General features: G+C 44.1%; 1 protein-coding gene across 1 annotated transcript in view; it reads right to left on the reverse strand.

Annotated features, from left to right (window-relative positions):
• ACOXL (acyl-CoA oxidase like) overlaps nt 1-18,530 on the reverse strand; it is a gene marked incomplete at its 3' end in the record, with an annotated part of 353,946 nt that overhangs the window by 306,474 nt on the left and 28,942 nt on the right. The window contains 2 exon segments of the mRNA XM_081254598.1: nt 9,320-9,348; nt 9,351-9,402. Of these exon segments, the coding sequence (XP_081110724.1) occupies nt 9,320-9,348; nt 9,351-9,402 (81 nt within the window).

Consider the following 18,530-nt stretch of genomic DNA (forward strand, 5'->3'; position numbering starts at 1 on the left):
CTGTACCAGGAGAAACCCTCCACAAATAGGAAGGTCAACAGAAGAGGCCAGGCTGCAGAACGAGCAGGCACTTGGCTCGGGATGAGACAGGCCAGGCTCAAATCCCAGCTCAGCTACTAGCTGGCTGTGGGGCCTTGGACAATGACACAATGACATAGTTTTCCCATCGGACAAATGCACTGAACGACGAGCCTCCACTTCCTGAGCCCTCCCGCCTTCCAGACTCTGGGCTCCACATACTCACTGACCCTCGTGACGCCCCTGGGAAGAAAACACCGTCCCTCTCATGTGACAGATGGGGACACTGAGGTTCAGGAGAGGACACAGCTGCACCTGAGAAAGCGTGCAGGGCTGGGGTTCACACTCAAGCTTCCTGACACCTAACAGCCCTTCATACGGTTGCTGCGAGGATTCAGAAGAGAAGGAAGGGTGGCTCGAGCAGGGCCGTTTGAAGGGAGCAGGGGATGGACTGCAAAGACGGAAGAGCTCAGGTGTACAGACATTTGCTGTGCCTGCCGGTCAGCATGCCCCCACTCCTAGAAACACAGCCCCAGTTTCCCTCTGGGGAGCCCTCTTCCCCCAGAATCAGTCCAAGTGGTTCGTGGCTAATGTCAACCTCCAGCCCAGCTTTAGGATGAGCCTGGGACCCAGGACTGGCCGAACTGCATAACATCATGGCCAACGGGGATGCTTCGGGATGGACCCGTGATCTGGATGGGTCCGATCAGAGCTGCCACTGGGACACACGAGTCAGCTACTGGTGAAGAGAAGCTCTTTCTGGAAGCAATGGAACCTGGAAGAATGGAGGCCAGGGCTCCTCCTGCTATCACGAGAGCTGGTGAAGGAAGCCAACGTGTGGGATGAAGGTGAGGTGAAACCGAGAGATGAGAGAGACCAGGTCCCACACACCCACCCCTGAAGCCAGCTATACCCTGGACTCTGCGAGTATAGCAGCCAACAGGTGCCTTTTTTCTGGGGTCACTGCAATGGCATGAGCCCCAGTGGACACAGTGAACCCCAAGGAAGACCTTGCAGGGAAGCAGCAGAAATGGCATCTTCACATGCTCCTGTCTGAGAACCGTCATCAGCCTCTGGTGAGGACCAGTCCCTGCACCACACGTGTGTGATCAGCCTGACGCTAACTTCCAGAAAGGCCGCCCCATCAACTCAGACTGCACCACTGGACCAGGTAAAACGCTCTGACATCACGATAGACGAATTTCACTAATTACATCTCACATAGGAGGTGCTTTTCATTTGGAGAATCATCAGGTATCCTCGGAGGATGCTTAACGCCCTGATTTCTCAGAGCCCTGCTCTTCGGAATCACTGCCGACTCTGCAAATTGCATTACTAATTCCAACCCAGGAAAATGGAATCCATCCAGATGGTAGATTTTTTTTCCCCCTAAACCCTCTTGGAAATCAAGTTAAAGAAAAATATTTTTCTAAAACTAAAACAGGTTGAATTTTCCAGCCTTAAATCTCTTTGGCTGGTGGCTAAAACGTTCTTTACAGTATAGTTTTCCTAGGTTTTACATTTTTTCCTTCTCTTTGGAGAGGGGAAAACAATGAGTGTTTCAGCCACTTTTTGAAAGACTCCATTCACTAAACGCTATTAGTAGGAGCACTGGGCTGGGTGAGTGAAACCCACAGGTTTGTGGAAAACTACAGGAGTTAACCGAGGCAGTGCCTGCGGGACCCTGGTTCCCACAGTCCGTCCAGACGTGGGCCTCTTCCCCCACGTGCTGACCCGTGTGTTGCCAAAGCCACATGCTCTGAAGCGCAGGGAATCTGACCAAATGGGGGAGCCCCTGGAGGGCTCTAAGCAGACGACTCCTTGGCCCAATGTACACTTTGAGCAGGTGCCTCCTGTAAGGGGCATGGAGCCCAGCCTGGCAGGCAGACCAAAGGTGCCCAGAAAGTGGCCGCCACGGTGAGCCGCTGGGTGGTGGTCAGACTACAAGCCAGAAAGGGCCCTCACCAGGAACTGAATCAGCTGACAGCTAGATCTTGGACTTCCCAGCCTCCAGAACTGTGAGAAAACTCATTTCTGTTGTTTAAACCAGCAGATCTGCAGCATTTTATCACAGCAGCCCAAGCAAACTAAGACAGAGTGAGATGACTCATATAAGGCAGAAAGCTAACCGTCATGGGGAAGAAGAAAAGGAAGCAGGTCATGTTTCTTTGGGCTGTAGAGTCCGTCCAGATTGCATCAGCCTGCCTGGCGGGAGACCTTGGGCTGGCTCCCAAGCTAGAGTGGGGATTCAAAGCCCTCAGGAGAGAAAGTCTCCCTGGCACCTCTGTCCTTTTCCCGCCCCCTCACTGTGAGTCACTCTCCAAGCAGCCCCTGGCTCAGCCGGCACTTGGCTGCATGAGTTCAACTGTGTTTGTCCAAAGCACTTAGGGATGCCTGGAGCCTCTGGATGACATGGACCCAGCGGCAGAGAGAAGGCGCTCAGGCCTGCGGGGTGAAGATGACACTGATGAATTGATGCTCAGGTTGATGGCTAGCTCAGGTGACCAGGAAAGCCAGCAGGGGCCTTGGGCTGGCACCGAGATCTGGGGAAGTCGTGACCAACCTGCTCCCGAGGCACTGCGTCCCCTCCCTGGAAGTCTCCCTCCAGCACGAACAGGAAAGGCAGCCATGGCCTCCTGGGCTGGACCAGAAGCACAACCTACACGTTCCGCTAACTGTCTAGGGTGTCCAAGCACAAGAAAAAAAATTCCCCTGCAATGAATGATGTGTGGGAAAGCAAACAGGGTGAATCATCATTTTTGTTAAATTTTCCAAAATTTTTTTATTGTGATATGATACCTATAACATAAAGTTTGCCATTTTAGCCATTGTTACACGTACAGTTCGGCAGTATGAAGTACATTAACAGCGTTGTGCAACCATCACCACTACTTATAAAACTTTTTCATCACCCCCCAACAACCTGTGCCCATTCTCCTCTTCCCCCAGCCTCTGGGAACCTGTAATTTACTTTCTACCTCTATATATTGGCCTATTCTCAAAATTTCACACAGGTGGAATCGTACAATATTTGTCCTTATGGGTCTGGTTTATTTCACTTAGCATCATGTTTGCAAGACTCGTGTTGTAACATGTATCAGAACTTCATGCCTTTTTACGGCTGAATGATATTCCATGGTACCTCCAATATTTTGTTTATCCATCCATTTGTTGACAGACACTTATATATACAATATTTTGTTTATCCATTCATTTGTCGACAGACACTTGTTTCTTTCCACCTATCAGCTACTGTGAATAATGCTGCCAATGAACATTGGTATACAGGTATCTATTTGAGTCCCTCTTTTAATTCTTTGGGGTATATACCTAGGAGTGGAACTCCTGGATCATATGGTAATTCTAAATTTAACCTTTTCAGTAACTGCCATACAGTTTTGATTCTATGCATTCATTTAATATTCATGTACTGACACCTCCTACATACCAAGACTGTAGACAGAGACAGTCTTCAAGGAGTTTGCCCTCTAGTGGTGCTAAGAGACAAACAACAGACCTGTGAACAAATACATCAATCCAAAATGGGTATACTGTAGATATAGACCATATCTTCTTCATCCATTCCTCTGTTGATGGATATTTAGGCTGCTTCCATGTCCTAGCTATTGTAAATAGTGCTGCTATGAACATTGGGGTGCATGTGTCTTTTTGAATTACGGTTTTCTCTGGGTATATGCCCAGTAGTGGGATTGCTGTATCATATGGTATCTCTATTTTTAGTTTTTTAAGGAACCTCCACACTGTTTTCCATAGCAGCTGTATCAATTTACATTCCCACCCACAGTGTAAGAAGGTTCCCTTTTCTCCACACCCTCTCCAGCATTTATTGTTTGTAGATTTTTTTTTTTTTTTTTGCGGTACGCTGGCCTCTCACTGTGGTGGCCTCTCCCGTTGCGGAGCACAGGCTCTGGATGCACAGGCTTAGCAGCCATGGCTCACGGGCCCAGCCGCTCTGCAGCATGTGGGATCCTCCCGGACCGGGGCACGAACCCGTGTCCCCTGCATCAGCAGGCGGACTCTCAACCACTGTGCCACCAGGGAAGCCCTGTTTGTAGATTTTTGATGATGGCCATTCTGACCCGTGTGAGGTGATACCTCGTAGTTTTGATTTTCATTTCTCTAATAATTAGTGATGTTGAGCATCTTTTCATGTGTTTGTTGGCCATCTGTATGTATTCTTTGCAGAAATGTCTATTTAGGTCTTCTGACCATTTTTTGATTGGGTTTTTTTTTGATATTGAGCTGCATAAGCTGCTTGTATATTTTGGAGATTAATCCTTTGTCAGTTGCTTCGTTTGCAAATATTTTCTCCCATTCTGAGGGTTGTCTTTTCATCTTGTTTATGATTTCCTTTCCTGTGCAAAAGCTTTTAAGTTTCATTAGGTCCCATTTGTTTATTTTTGTTTTTATTTTCATTAGGAGGTGGGTCAAAAAAGATCTTGCGGGCTTCCCTGGTTGTGCAGTGGTTAAGACTCCAGCTGCCAATGCAGGGGACATAGGTCCAAGCCCTGGTCCAGGAAGATCCCGCATGCCATGGAGAAACTAAGCCCGTGCACCACAACGACTGAGCATGCACTCTAGAGTCGGTGCGCCACAACTACTGAGCCTGCGTTCCACAACTACTGAAGTCCACATGCCTCCACAACAGAAAACCCATGCTCCACAACAAGAAAAGCCACTGCAATGAGAAGCCCGCGCACCACAACAAAGAGTAGCTCCCACTCGCTGCAACTAAAGAAAGCTCACACACAGCAACGAGGACCCAACGCAGCCAAAAATAAATTAATTAATTAAAAAAAATCTTGCTGCGATTTACATCAGAGAGTGTGCTGCCTATGTTTTCCTCTAAGAGTTTTATAGTGTCTGGCCTTACATTTAGGTCTTTAATCCATTTTGAGTTTATTTTTGTGTATGGTGTCAGGGAGTGTTCTAATTTCATTCTTTTACATGTACCTGTCCAGTTTTCCCAGCACCACTTATTGAAGAGGCTGTCTTTGCTCCATTGTATATTCTGGGCTCCTTTTGCCACAGATTAGGTGACCACAGGTGCGTGGGTTTATCTCTGGGCTTTCTATCCTGTTCCATTGATCTATATTTCTGTTTTTGTGCCAGTACCATACTGTCTTGAACACTGTAGCTTTGTAGTATAGTCCGAAGTCAGGGAGCCTGATTCCTCCAGCTCCATTTTTCTTTCTCAAGATTGCTTTGGCTACTCAAGGTCTTTTGTGTTTCCATACAAATTGTAAAATTTTTTGTTCTAGTTCTGTGAAAAATGCCATTGGTAATTTGATAGGGATTGCACTGAATCTGTAGATTGCTTTGGGTAGTATAGTTGTTTCCACAATATTGATTCTTCCAATCCAAGAACATGGTATATCTCTCCATCTGTTTGTGTCATCTTTGATGTCTTTCATCAGTGTCTTATAGTTTTCTGCATACAGGTCTTTTGCCTCCTTAGGTAGGTTTATTCCTAGGTATTTTATTCTTTTTGTTGCAATGGTAAATGGGATTGTTTCCTTAATTTCTCTTTCTGATCTTTCATTTTTAGTGTATAGGAGTGCAAGAGATTTCTGTTTATTAATTTTGTACCCTGCAACTTTACTAAATTCATTGATTAGCTCTAATAGCTTTATGGTGGCATCTTTAGGATTCTCTATGTATAGTATCATGTCATCTGCAAACAGTGACAGCTTTACTTCTTCTTTTCCAATTCAGATTCCTTTTATTTCTTTTTCTTCTCTGACTGCCATGCCTACGACTTCCAAAACTATGTTAAATAATAGCAGCGAGAGTGGACACCCTTGTCTTGTTCCTGATCTTAGAGCAAATGCTTTCAGTTTTTCACCATTGAGAATAATGTTTGTTGTGGGTTTGTCATATATGTATGGCCTTTATTATGTTGAGGTAGGTTCCCTCTATGCCCACTTTCTGGAGAGTTTTTATCATAAATTGGTGTTGAATTTTGTTGAAAGCTTTTTCTGCCTCTATTGAAATGATCATATGGTTTTTATTCTTCAATTTGTTAATTGTGTGTCACATTGATTGATTTGCATATACTGCAGAATCCTTGCATTTTGCTGTGCAGTAGAAGCTAACACAATATTGTGAAGCAACTATACTCCAATAAAACTTAATCTTAAACCCCTCCGAAAAAAACTTGATCATAAAAAAATGGGTACATGCCATGACAGAATACTATAAGGCACAAAAGACAGATGACATGTAGGTGGGATTTAAACTGCAGGCTTGAGGGAGGTTTACCTGAAGGAAGGACACTTGAACTGGGACTTGAAGAATGAGCAGGTGTCAGGCAGGTGAAGGAGGGGAAAAGATCATTCTAGGTTGATAGCATGAGTGGTCCAAATATGGAAACAAGGGACCGAAAGAAGTTCAAGACAGCAGATCTCCTGGGTAGGATTACGTGGCACAGAAGGTGTCTGGAGACGTGAGTGTAGGGCCATACCACACGAAAACCTGTGAGACATGTCAAGGGTTGGAGGGTTTCTCTAAAGCTAACAGGAAGGGGTTTTCAGCTGAGACTGATGTGACCAGAGAAGCATTTTTAAAGATCCAGTCCCTTAAATCTATTCAAATTTCCTTCTAGGATACTCAGGAGTAAAACTTTCTTAAAGAGCTTTTTATTGTAGAAAATTTCAAACAAAATAGAAGAGTATCATGAACTCAGTGATGCCCAGTTCATGATCCATTTTATTCATCTTTCCCCCAATTCACCCTCCCATTCTATACCCCAGATGATCTCGAAGTTTATCCCAGACATCCTATCATTTCATCCCTAAGTAGTATTTCCTATGCATCTGTAAAAAATAAAGACTCTTTTTTTAAAAAAATTTATTTATTTTATTTATTTATTTTTGGCTGCTTTGGGTCTTTGTTGCTGTGCGCAGGCTTCCTCTGGTTGCAGAGAGTGGGGACTACTCTTCGTTGCGGTGCATGGGCTTCTCATTGCAATGGCTTCTCTTGTTGCAGGGCACGGGCTCTAGGCACACAGGCTTCAGTAGTTGTGGCACCCAGGCTCAGTAGTTGTGACTCACGGGCTTAGTTGCTCTGTGGCATGTGGAATCTTCCCGGACCAGGGCTTGAACCTGTGTCCCTTGCATTGGCAGATGGATTCTTAACCACTGCACCACAGGGAAGCCCTAAAGACTCTTTTTAAAAGCATGACCCTACAACCATTATTCCACCTCAAATATAATAATAATTCTTTAATACTGCCAAATATCCAATTTCAAATTTCCCCAACTGATGTCTAATTTTTCTTTACAGTCTGTTGTTTGAACCAGGATCTAAATAAGGTCCACATATTGCAATGGGTTGAAATGTTTCTTAAGTCCTGCTTGAAACTACAAGCTGCCCCTCCCTCATTTGCTCAAACATTCCCTATGCAACTGTGTGCACCAGGCTCAGTGCAAGACCCTGGAGGTGGAGAGGAGAGGGCTCCCCACCCAGAGAGCTGCAACACCCCATGAAGACTTCCCATGGTCATGGTCCACCGGAGGCTTGCTAAAGAAAAGGCAGGTGTGGGCATATGGTAAAAGCACCAACGGAGGATCATGAGTCTCAACCAGGACCCTCTAGGATTTCTGAGAGAAGGATCTATTTGCTGCATCTCAGCTGACTTTCTTCTCTCTGGAAGCCACAGCCAACCCATCCCAGAGAGAAGAGACCCTGCCTGGATGAAATCATAGGGAAGCCAGTTTTCCCCAAAGGACCTAATGGTGGCTGCCCTCACCGCAGCTGGTGCTCACAGATTTCTTCGTTTTTAATTCCTACCCATTTTTAAATGTCTACATTGCAGAACAGAAAGAGTTTCCATCTTGGACTCATCAATGATTGACCTACTTTCTTGCCTGATCATTCATTCATCATTTTCTAATTATAATTTCTCCCCTTTGGGGATATCAGGACTGGATATTTACATGTAGGGACTGATTTGGTGATGCAGTGGTGTCCAGGGAGGGAGAAGAGGGCAAATGCAGGGCCACATGCCTGCTGGGAGGCTCAGGGCACAGGAAGGGGCCATGGCAGTCACACCTTTCAAGCTATTCTGTTTACCATCCTTGGTGAGCTGGTATATGCAAAGCAAGCCCACAGTGCAATGCCATTTTATACCCATTTTATCAGCAAAAATGGAGAAGTCTAAGAATTCCAAGTGCTGTGGCACATTCACCCAAAGGAATATCTTTCTGTAGTCAAAAATTAATGAACTTCCATTTATATACCGTTCTAGAAATGGCAAAACCATACAGATGGAGAATAGATTAGTGGTTGCCAAAGGACAGGGATAGGGTAGGGGCTGTATGCGTTTGAAAATGGGCACGACTGGGCTTCCCTGGTGGCGCAGTGGTTGAGAGTCCGCCTGCCAATGCAGGGGACATGGGTTCGTGCCCCAGTCCGGGAAAATCCCACATGCCGCAGAGCGGATGGGCCCATGAGCCATGGCCGCTGAGCCTGCGCGTCCGAAGCCTGTGCTCCGCAACGGGAGAGGCCACAACAGTGAGAGGCCCGCGTACCGCAAAAAAAAAAAAAAAGAAAATGGGCACGACTGTAAGTTTCTTTGTGATGATGAAACAGCTCTATATCTTGATTGTGGTAGTGGTTGCATGATACTATATATGGAACCAAACTGCATAGAGCTACACATGTGCACGCACACACAAACTCACACACACAGCTGAGTGTAAAAACTAGTGAAATCTGAATAGGTCTACAGTCAACAGTACTGTAGTAATGTTGATTTCCTGATTTATACTGCATTACAGCTACATAAGATATCACCACTGAAGGAAACTGGGTGAAGGGTTCACATGACTCTATGTACTACTTTTGTGACTTCCTGTGAGCATTATTATTTCAAAATAGGAAGATTTTTTAAAAAATAAACAAAATGACTACAGTGGCATGCAACAATATAGATCAATCTTAGTGATAATGTTTAAGTGAAGAAAGTACATCACAAATGACTACGATACTGTCTGTATAAAATTAGAATAAAGGAAATTGATTGACATAAATGCAAAAAAGCTTTACAAAAAGAAAAGCAAAGAAAAACAAATACAGTATTGAGTATAATGGTTGAAGAGGAAGTCTTGGAAGTCTTGGAAGTCCCCAAGGGGGATGGGTTGAAAGGTGTACCATCTTATAAACATCTAGTGCAGGAATAGCCTGATGCCTATGGAGTCTTTTTTTTTTTCTTCTTTTTTTACTCCTTGTCATTCAAAACCATCAGTTCATGAAGGGCAGGCTGCCCAGTGTCTCTCACCTTTACTCCTGTGGCCATGTCTGCTATGAGAGGACTTCTCCTATGACCAGGCTCCGACTGACAAAATTCTTTGTTTTCTCTGCCTGAAAACATGACAGACCCAATGTCAAGATTTCCTTACGGTTTTTTCTGAACGTTTAAATTAACATTTTTTAAAATAATAAACAGATGTTACTTTTACAATAAAAAATTCAACACAGCAAAAGCAATTTTTAAATTAAGAGTAATTCCATCACTCTACTGAACAGTAGCCAATGTTTTCATCCCTTTTTAAAAAACTTTTATTGAAGTATAGTTGATTTACAATATTGTGTTAGTTTCAGGTGTACAGCAAAATTATTCAGTTTTACATATATATATATTTTTTTCTTTTCAGATTCTTTTCCATTATAGTTTATTACAAGATATTGAATAAGTTCCCTGTGCTGTACAGTAGGACCTTGTTGTTTATCTCTTTTATATATGGTAGTGAACATCTGTTCATCCTTATTTAATGGGGTCGTCTGGTCTCTGACCACAGACGAAGTAGTTAAAGACTCACACGATAGCAAGTCAACTGCATGTGCATGGAGGCCAGCCCCTGGCGGACTCCCCTTTGGCCTCACATGGCCTTAACCAAGTTTGTCCCTGGGCCGCCTCACCACTACCACGGTTCTACATAGCAACTCAGACCTGCAGCATCTCTTCACCGACGCTCCCACCAACAGTGAGCAGCTGGCACAAGTCCAGGTGACAATCTTGATGTCTTGGACAATCTTCCCAGACAGAGGATTTGGAAGATTTGGGAACATTCTGGACACAGGAAAAGCAGTATTCTTCCCCTTCCTTTCTAACCACAGAGCATCTCAGGGCTTTGATTAAAAACCATGAGGTCTGGTCACCCTATGTTACCCTCTTCTCCCTTGCTGTGCACAGCAGCCTCGAATCCCACAGCTACACAAGCACACTCTTCTCCACCAGCGAGAAGTGGGACAGGGCAAGAACACTGTCGCTGTTTTATTTTAGAATTTCAGAGGCAGGTGGCATTTCTTCCAAAGGTAATTCCAATTATCTGTTGTTGGAATTAATGCTAGCCTTTCTGATTCACCAGTCTCTTCTGAGACACAGCCAACAAAGCTGGTGCTTGTTGCCCATGTGCACAAGTGCATATGTGTGTGGTGTGTGTATGCCTGTGTGTACGTGTGCGTATGTGCGTGTAAACCTCCCCACCGGCGGGAGGAGGAGCCGACCTTCCTTAGAGGACAGTTTCCACACTGGCTTAGACTCTCTCCCCAGACACACTCTGCTTTCCCTCCCATAGATTTTTACAATGTTTCTCTCAAGCATTATTAATTTTATCAAGCAGCAGACTGTCAAAATTTATGACTCTTATCGTGGCTCAAACCCAGTGCATCTTGTATTGATTATTTCCTAAAATACTCCTCCAAGGCTGGAGCACGTACCACTGCCTGGCTCCAGTATCCGCTCACACAGGAGGGTTCGTTCCCAGCAAATAATAAAAAACAACTGTAGCGGATATTCGCGGGCTTTTTTGGAGGGCCCCTGGGTCCTCTGTCCTGCAGATCCCCGCAGCAGTCCTCCAGGAGGAGCTGAGCAGGGCAGGAAGTGCTGACCCCATGTCACAGATGGAAAAGTCTAGGCTCAGGGAGGTCAAAAGACTTGTCCAACCAGGGTCATCTAGTAAGTGGTAGAAAAAGGGCCAGAAACCAGATCTTTGTATTCTTCACATGGACCTCTTGTCCCCAGCCCTCAATGCCCTTCACTGTTAAGCTGGAGGGAGCCCCGGGACCCTGGGTGGTCCAATCTTTATTGCCAGCCCACCCCTCTTTTGTACCACCAGCCTTGTCGCAAAAGAGCACCTGACACCAACACGTCCCAGTGCCAGGTAACCTTGCTGACAGTCACCCCAGCCCACCTCATTCCAACAACCCCCTCCTCCCCTTAAACCACCTGCTCTGCTGGAGCCAAACCTTAACCATCAGGACTAAGTAAATCCCTCAGAATCTCCAACCGGTCATGGTTTTCTTCATATTTCATTCTCTCCATTTACACTGTGGAGGCAGGAGAATGACTTTGTCATTGGTGGTATCCAGCTGTGGTCATTTTTACTCACCAGTTTGAAATAAATTGCAGTCACATTTGCTAAAGAACCCATCCCAAATGTAGCCACCCTGGAGCATTATAAATTGTTCATGACAGTTCTTTTCCTTCCCGAATCTCTGCACAGGACCACGATCTTTGCTATTAGATCCAATGGGCAATGCCGTAGGAGTTCGCCATTAATGCTGTGATGTTGATTTAAGCATTCATTTGGGCTGGTCCATCTCAAGACATTGAGCAAAAGTTCCAGAACTAAGATGAGGCTTGATTTGATGGATTTCCTTACTAGCATATATTTTTAAATATCTTTTCCGCACGTAAATTCTCTCTTCAGTTCTTCTTTCATTTCCGATCCACTAATTGTTCCTAAAGACTGTCAAATATTGACAAGGTTCCCCTCACATTCAATTGGCAGCATACTGAACTGCCCATACTGATAATGATCAATCAATAATTAATGCATTTTTCAGCATACATTTTTGCAGTATTTCTACTGTATCAATAGCTGCCTTCATTTAGATTTAATACATTCAAGTCAAACTCAATTCCCATATCAGACTGTTAGTTTATAGTAATTTTTAATGATAATGATTCCATATATGTATGGAGAATATACTGAAACTTGTATTTTATCCAAAATTATACCCCATGCTATTTACATTTCTGCTTAATAAATTCAGTCTCAAACAGAAGGAAGGTAGTTTTCCCTAAAATAAACCCCATTTCTTTGTAGAGCACTTGATGTATCAGACCTTCATGATGTAATATTTCTGTTACAAATCAAATTTTACAAAAATGTACATTTTTGGTTTTATAAGCCCAGAGAGTCTCTAAAAGACAAATCTTTTTCTTCAACTAAAATCAACTGATTCAACATTGCTTGGGAATCTATAATCTGAGCTGTCTTCCCTCTGATCTTAAAGACCCTTGCTGTCCCCTTTATAACCCATCAGTGGGCCCCATTAGGAGCCCTACCAAGAGGACTGAGCAAAAACAGGTTCCTGATCTTAGTTTTCTAACATCAGTCCCCAAACTGGCATATGTGCTTCTTCTGTCTTCTAGTTTCAATTTCCCTATTTTAGTTACATCGTCTCAGTCTTACTGAATACATGTCCTTTTTTACAATGAGCCTTAAATTATTTTAGAAAGAGAAGGAATCAGAGTAAAATATACAAATAGAATAAATAAATTTTCAAGGATTCAGTCATCTGGGGCCTGCTCTAAACAAGATTGTTGCTTACTGGGCTATCCAGTCCTTACCCTCCCTCCAAAAGAGACCCCAATTCTGGCCACTTCTAACATCTCCCACCATCATCTTGCACCTGGACTACTGTAACAACCTCCCAGCTGGCCTCCTGTTCCACTCTGCCCCAAACATCAGGCATGGTGATCTAATATTTATTATTAAGGTAAAATTTATATACAGTGAAATGCACAGAGCATAAATGCATGAGTTCTGGTCCATTATCTACCTATGTAACCATCACGCCAATTAAGATCATGGAACGTTCCCATGCCCCCCAGAAAGTGCCCTCTTGCTCCTTTTCATAGTCCCTGCCCCCCACAGGCAACCACTCTTCTTTTTGCATCAACATTCACTAGCTTTGCCTGTTCTTGAACTTACATAAATGGAATCATATGGTATGTACTCTTTCATGTCTGTCTTCTTCCAGGCAGATAAGGCATTCGTGTGGTTTTCTGTATCCGTAGTTCATTCTTTTTTATGGCTGAGTGGTTTTCCATCTGTGAGTATTCCACAATTTGTCCATTCTCTGACTGAGGGACATTTGGGTTGTTTCCAGCTTGGGGTTATTACGAATCAAGTTGATACAAGCATTCATGCACAAGTCTTTTTGTGGCTATTTGTTTCCATTTCTCTTTTGTAAACCCCCAGGAATGCAACTGCTGGTTGAAGGGTAGGTTTATGTTTAATATTGTAAGGAAGTGCCAAACACTTTTGCAAAATGACTGCACCATTTTCCATTCCAACCAACAATATATGAGAATTCTAGTTGCTCCACATCCTCATCAATATTGTCACTCTTTCCCATCTTTAGCTATTCTCGAGGGATTGTAATATCACCTCATTATGGTTTAAATGTGCATTTCTCCAATGACTAAAGATGCTGAGCACATTGTTATATGCTTCTTGGCCATTTGGACTCTTTTATAGAGTCCAAAAAATCCAAACTTCTCATTGTGGCCCCCACGTCTGACTCTTGCAAGGATTTTGCCCATTTTTTAACTTGGGTTGTGTGTCTTTTTATCATTGAGCTCTAGGAATTCTTTATATGTTCCGAGTACAAATACTCTGTATCTGGACATAACTTTTTTTCAGATATATGCATTGCAGATATTCTTTCATAGTTTGTAGATTGCCTTTTTTTTTTTTTTTTTGGCTGTGTTGGGTCTTCGTTGCTGCGCATAGGCTTTCTCTAGCTGCGGCAAGCAGGGGCTACTCTTCGTTGCGGTGCGTGGGCTTCTTATTCCAGTGGCTTCTCTTGTTGCAGAGCAGGGGCTCGAGGTGTGTGGGCTTCAGTAGTTGTGGCACGTGGGTTCAGTAATTGTGCTCATGGCTCTAGAGCGCAGGTTCAGTAGTTGTCGCATGTGGGCTTAGTTATCCTGTAGCATGTGGGATCTTCCTGGACCAGGGCTCGAACCCGTGTCCCCTGCATTGGCAGGCGGATTCTTAACCACTGCACCACCAGGGAAGTCTTGTAGGTTGTCTTTTTATTCTTTTCATGATGTCTTTTGATGAACAATGGTTTTTAATTTTGATAAAGATTACCTTATCCGTTTTTTTTCTTTTACACTTTCAACATTTTGAGGTCCTCTCTAAGAAACCTCTGCCTTCTCCTTTGTTCTTGTACAAACGTTGTAATTGTGGAATTTGTGTTCAGGTGTATAATACATCTCAAATTTTTTGTGTGTGTAGTGTGAGGTCGGGATCAAGGTTAAATTTTTTCTATCGTTTTATCAGTAGTTCCAACGCCATTTATTGAAAAGACTTTCATTTTCCCATTGAATTGCCTTGGCAACACTGTCCAAAACTCAAGTGAACATATGGGTGTGGATTTATTTCAGGACTCTTCATTCCGTCCCATTCATCTATGTGTCTACCCTAATGCCAATTCCACATACTCTTGAGTTGCTTTTTAATGTCTTGAAATCAAATAGGGAGAGCCCTCCAAATTCATCCTTTTTTAGAATTGCTTTAACGATTCTAGGCCTTTTGCCTTTCCATGTATGTTTTTTGAATCAACTTATAAATTTTGATCAAGGAACTAGAACACTTTTAAAATAAGCATTACATTGTGCTTGCCTTCTTCTCCTTCCCCATCCACCGTTGAGAAAACCCTCCAATGACTCCATTTACCTTGGCAAAAAATCCAAACTTCTCGCTGTGGCCCCCACGTCTGACTCTTCTTGCTCTCTGCTGTTCCTTATCCTCTGCTGATTCTCTCCCGGGACCACAGAGTGGGATCCCTGAGCAGAGTGCTGGGAGGATTCTGTGACAAAGGCTGTCTGTGGCCATTGTACTTCTGCCCTCCCCAGGGGCCTTGTCTCCTCCAGGAAAGCCCAAGAGAGGAAGGATGAAAGTGACATTCCCACGGCTCTGTCCAAAGACATTTTTCATCTGTCACAACATTACTGCAGTACTTTGACAGTTTCGGATTTGCCAAATTCTTGCCTTAAATTTAATGCCTCTTGTCTGGCAGCATGCTTCATACCAAATTCCTAGCTGCCTTGAAAATGTTTCTGATTATTAGTGTAATCACATAATTTATCAATACTGACAACACGTAATGATGAGTGCATCATGTTGACATCACCAGCCTGATGCTTACTTTGCTGTTGACGAAAAATGCATTATTTTACATTAATTTTAATTGAAAAGAGTGATGGATTATGTACCTTGCAACTTTACTGAATTTGTTTATCAGTTCTAACAGTTTTTTTGGTGGAATCCTTAGGGTTTTCTACATATAAGATCATGTCGTCTGTGAACAGAGATAGGTTTACTTCTTCTTTCCCAATTTACCATGCTTGATTTTTATCCCCAGCATCGACAACCATCTGACATAAATGTACTTTATTAGTTTGTAGCCTGCCTCGTCCCTAAAATGTAAGCTCCATAAAGCAGGTATTTTTTACCTGCTTTGTTCACTGCCTCTTGAACTACCTCATAGTAGGTGTTCCATAAATAATTGTAAAATGAATGAATCACCTAGCCTGGCACACAGAAGGGACTTAGCAAATGATAACAAGTAATCATTATTGTTATTTTTAACATAATATTTCAATGCAAGAAGAATAATTATGCCTTAAAATGAGAAGTTTCCATTATGCAGAATGGTTTCCAGTGCAGTAAATAAATAGCACCAGGCTTCCAGCTGCACCGGAGTCCCCGGGCAGGTCCCAGCTCACTCCCTGGCATGCCCTTTCAAGTAATCCCTGTTGGCTGTCATGGATGACAAATCAGTTCAGGTGCCAATCTACACAGAGGAACTTCTATAAACAGGCCCTCCCTCTATCCTGTCATCTGTGCTCAGATCCTCCACGGCATCCCACGGGGCCAGGGCTGACCCGACCAGAGCACTGGCCAAGTGGCCAGGGTCCAAGTCGTGGAGCCAGAGCTGGGACAGGGCCTCCTGCCAAAGGCAGCAGCACACAAGGCAGAGCCAGGGGCAGCCTGTCCAGCCCACTAGGAAAAGCCTGGGTCCCAGTACAAACAGAAGCCAGAGGACCAAGGGCAGAGCCAAGGCCAGGGTGTTGGAGCCAAGAGCTCAAAGTAGGTCAGGAACCAGTCCTGGGATGGGGCTTCAGTCTCTTGGTGAAACCCCTGCTCAGCTCATTTTCTGCAACATGCCAATGTCTTCAGTGTAACTGCTTCCTGGGAAAGGCTGCTCCTTTTCTCAGGGGTTCATGAGGAAAGCAACAACGTTCCCCATTCACTGATGCCTTCTAAGGGGAGCTGACTTTCAAATCTTATTCCATTCCAGATCTGATCACCGCCCCCAACCCCAGTATTTCTCTAAATACAAAACCCCAAACCATCCCAAACTGACACTATCTTAAATTCTGATGGAAATGTAATAATTACAGTATAATAATATAAATATAAAGCCACCAATCCCCCTCCAAGCTGATCTGAGATGGGTGGTTTGAGAAAACAGTGGATGATTTAGACCAGCAGTTCTCAAGCTTTAGACCCCTTTATACTCTTAAAATTTATCTCAGGTACTTCCCTGGTGGCGCACTAGTTAAGAATCCACCTGCCAATGCAGGGGACATGGGTTCGATCCCTGGTCCAGGAAGATCCCACATGCCATGGAGCAACTAAGCCCAAGCGCCACAGCTACTGAGCCTGTGCTCTAGAGCCTATGAGGCACAACTACTGAAGCCCACACACCTAGAGCCCATGCTCCGCAACAAGAGAAGCCACCGCAATGAGAAGCCCGTGTACCGCAAAGAAGAGTAACCCCAGCTCGCCGCAACTAGAGAAAGCCCACACACAGCAACGAAAACCCAACGCAGCCAAAAAATAAATTAATTAATATTTTTTAAATGGCAAAAAAAATTATCTTGGATTCCAAAGAGCTTTAGTTTATGCAGGTTGTATCTATCAAGTTACTGTACTAGTAATTAAAGCTGAGAATTTTAAAAATGTTTATTCATTTAAAAATAACAATAATAAACCTATTACATGTTAATGTAAATGACATAATTCTTATGAAAAATAGCCACAATTTTCAAGCCAAAAACTAAATCAATGAGAGGAATAGCATTGTTTTACATTTTTACAAATTGTTTTAGCATCTGGCTTAATAAAAGACAGCTGGCCTCTCATGTCTGCTTTTGCACTCAGTCTGTAGCCATATGTTGTTTTGGTCGACGTTGATGATGAAAACCTGGTGTCGTGCACACAGGTAGTTGGACATCTACTTTTCAGATGGTAACAGAAAGGATCTTGGGTACCCCCACGGGTCCTCAGATCCTACTCTGAGAACCACTGGCTTCAGTAATGATGCTACCATGCCCACGGCCCATGTGGATCATGTGGGTGAGGACGAGAGGAGCTCAGGATGAGAGAGAAGATGGCTGGGGACAGGGTTGGGGGGTAAGCAGTCATGGACGGAGTGGGGAACTTCATTATCCATTATCCATTGTCCCCACTCCTCACTACAGTTGGCCAGGAATAGCCTGAGTCCCACTGGCTCCCTCCTGAGGAAAGGAAATGTTGGGATGGAGCATCCCTATGAGTCAGCCCTGCACCATGACTGGGAGGGATGAAATGTTGAATGGGAACAATTCAGAAGAATTAGAAACCATTCAGGAGAAACAGTACAGGGTACCGGGAAGGAAGGACAGTGCATCAGTACTCAAGCCAGGATGCACACTGCATCACCTGCAAGGTTTAAATGCTGATCCAATGAGCCTGACCAAAAGCCTGGATGGCAAGAGTTTGGAAAGCTCCGCAGGCAGTTCTAACGTGCACCCTGGGGTGAGACCTACCAGACTTGAGTGGGCTCAGGAAGCAATCCACCTGGCTTTGAATCCATGCTCCACTAGTTATATATACAGCTTACTAGTTGTATGACCTCTGACCAATTACTCAGCTTCAGTTTACTCATCTGTAAAATAGGAATGCCACTAGGGATGTCAGGAATATAAAATGAGATCATCCATTTAAAGATCTTAGAGCTGTGACTGATACAAAATATGTATTTAGTAAGTGTGAGCTGTCACTGGTTATGGTGATTTGGGTACAGGCTGTCAGCCTCTGTTGGCTTCCAGGGTGTCTCTCAGGAGGGTGCCACACAGACAGGACCAGGCACCCAAGGGAGGGGCTGGGGTCCAGTCCCAGCGCTGCCACAGAGTAGATGTCCTGACTGGGTCCTCCGTCTCCTCATCTGGAAATTCCGGAAGTCAGAGACCTCCCCCCACGCAGGACCCAGTCCTGAATACTCAGGGAGAGAGGAGAGTTGGCTGAGGGGCACAAGTGTGATGTTGCTGGAAACAGGTGCAGGAGGGGTTGAAAAGGTGCAATGAGATTGTTCACATTGTGTGTGTGTGTGTGCGTGTGCATCCACGTGCACTCTGTAGTCAG

Source organism: Mesoplodon bidens, assembly GCF_964165515.1.
Source record: "Mesoplodon bidens genome assembly, chromosome: 14".
Lineage (NCBI taxonomy): Eukaryota > Metazoa > Chordata > Mammalia > Artiodactyla > Ziphiidae > Mesoplodon > Mesoplodon bidens.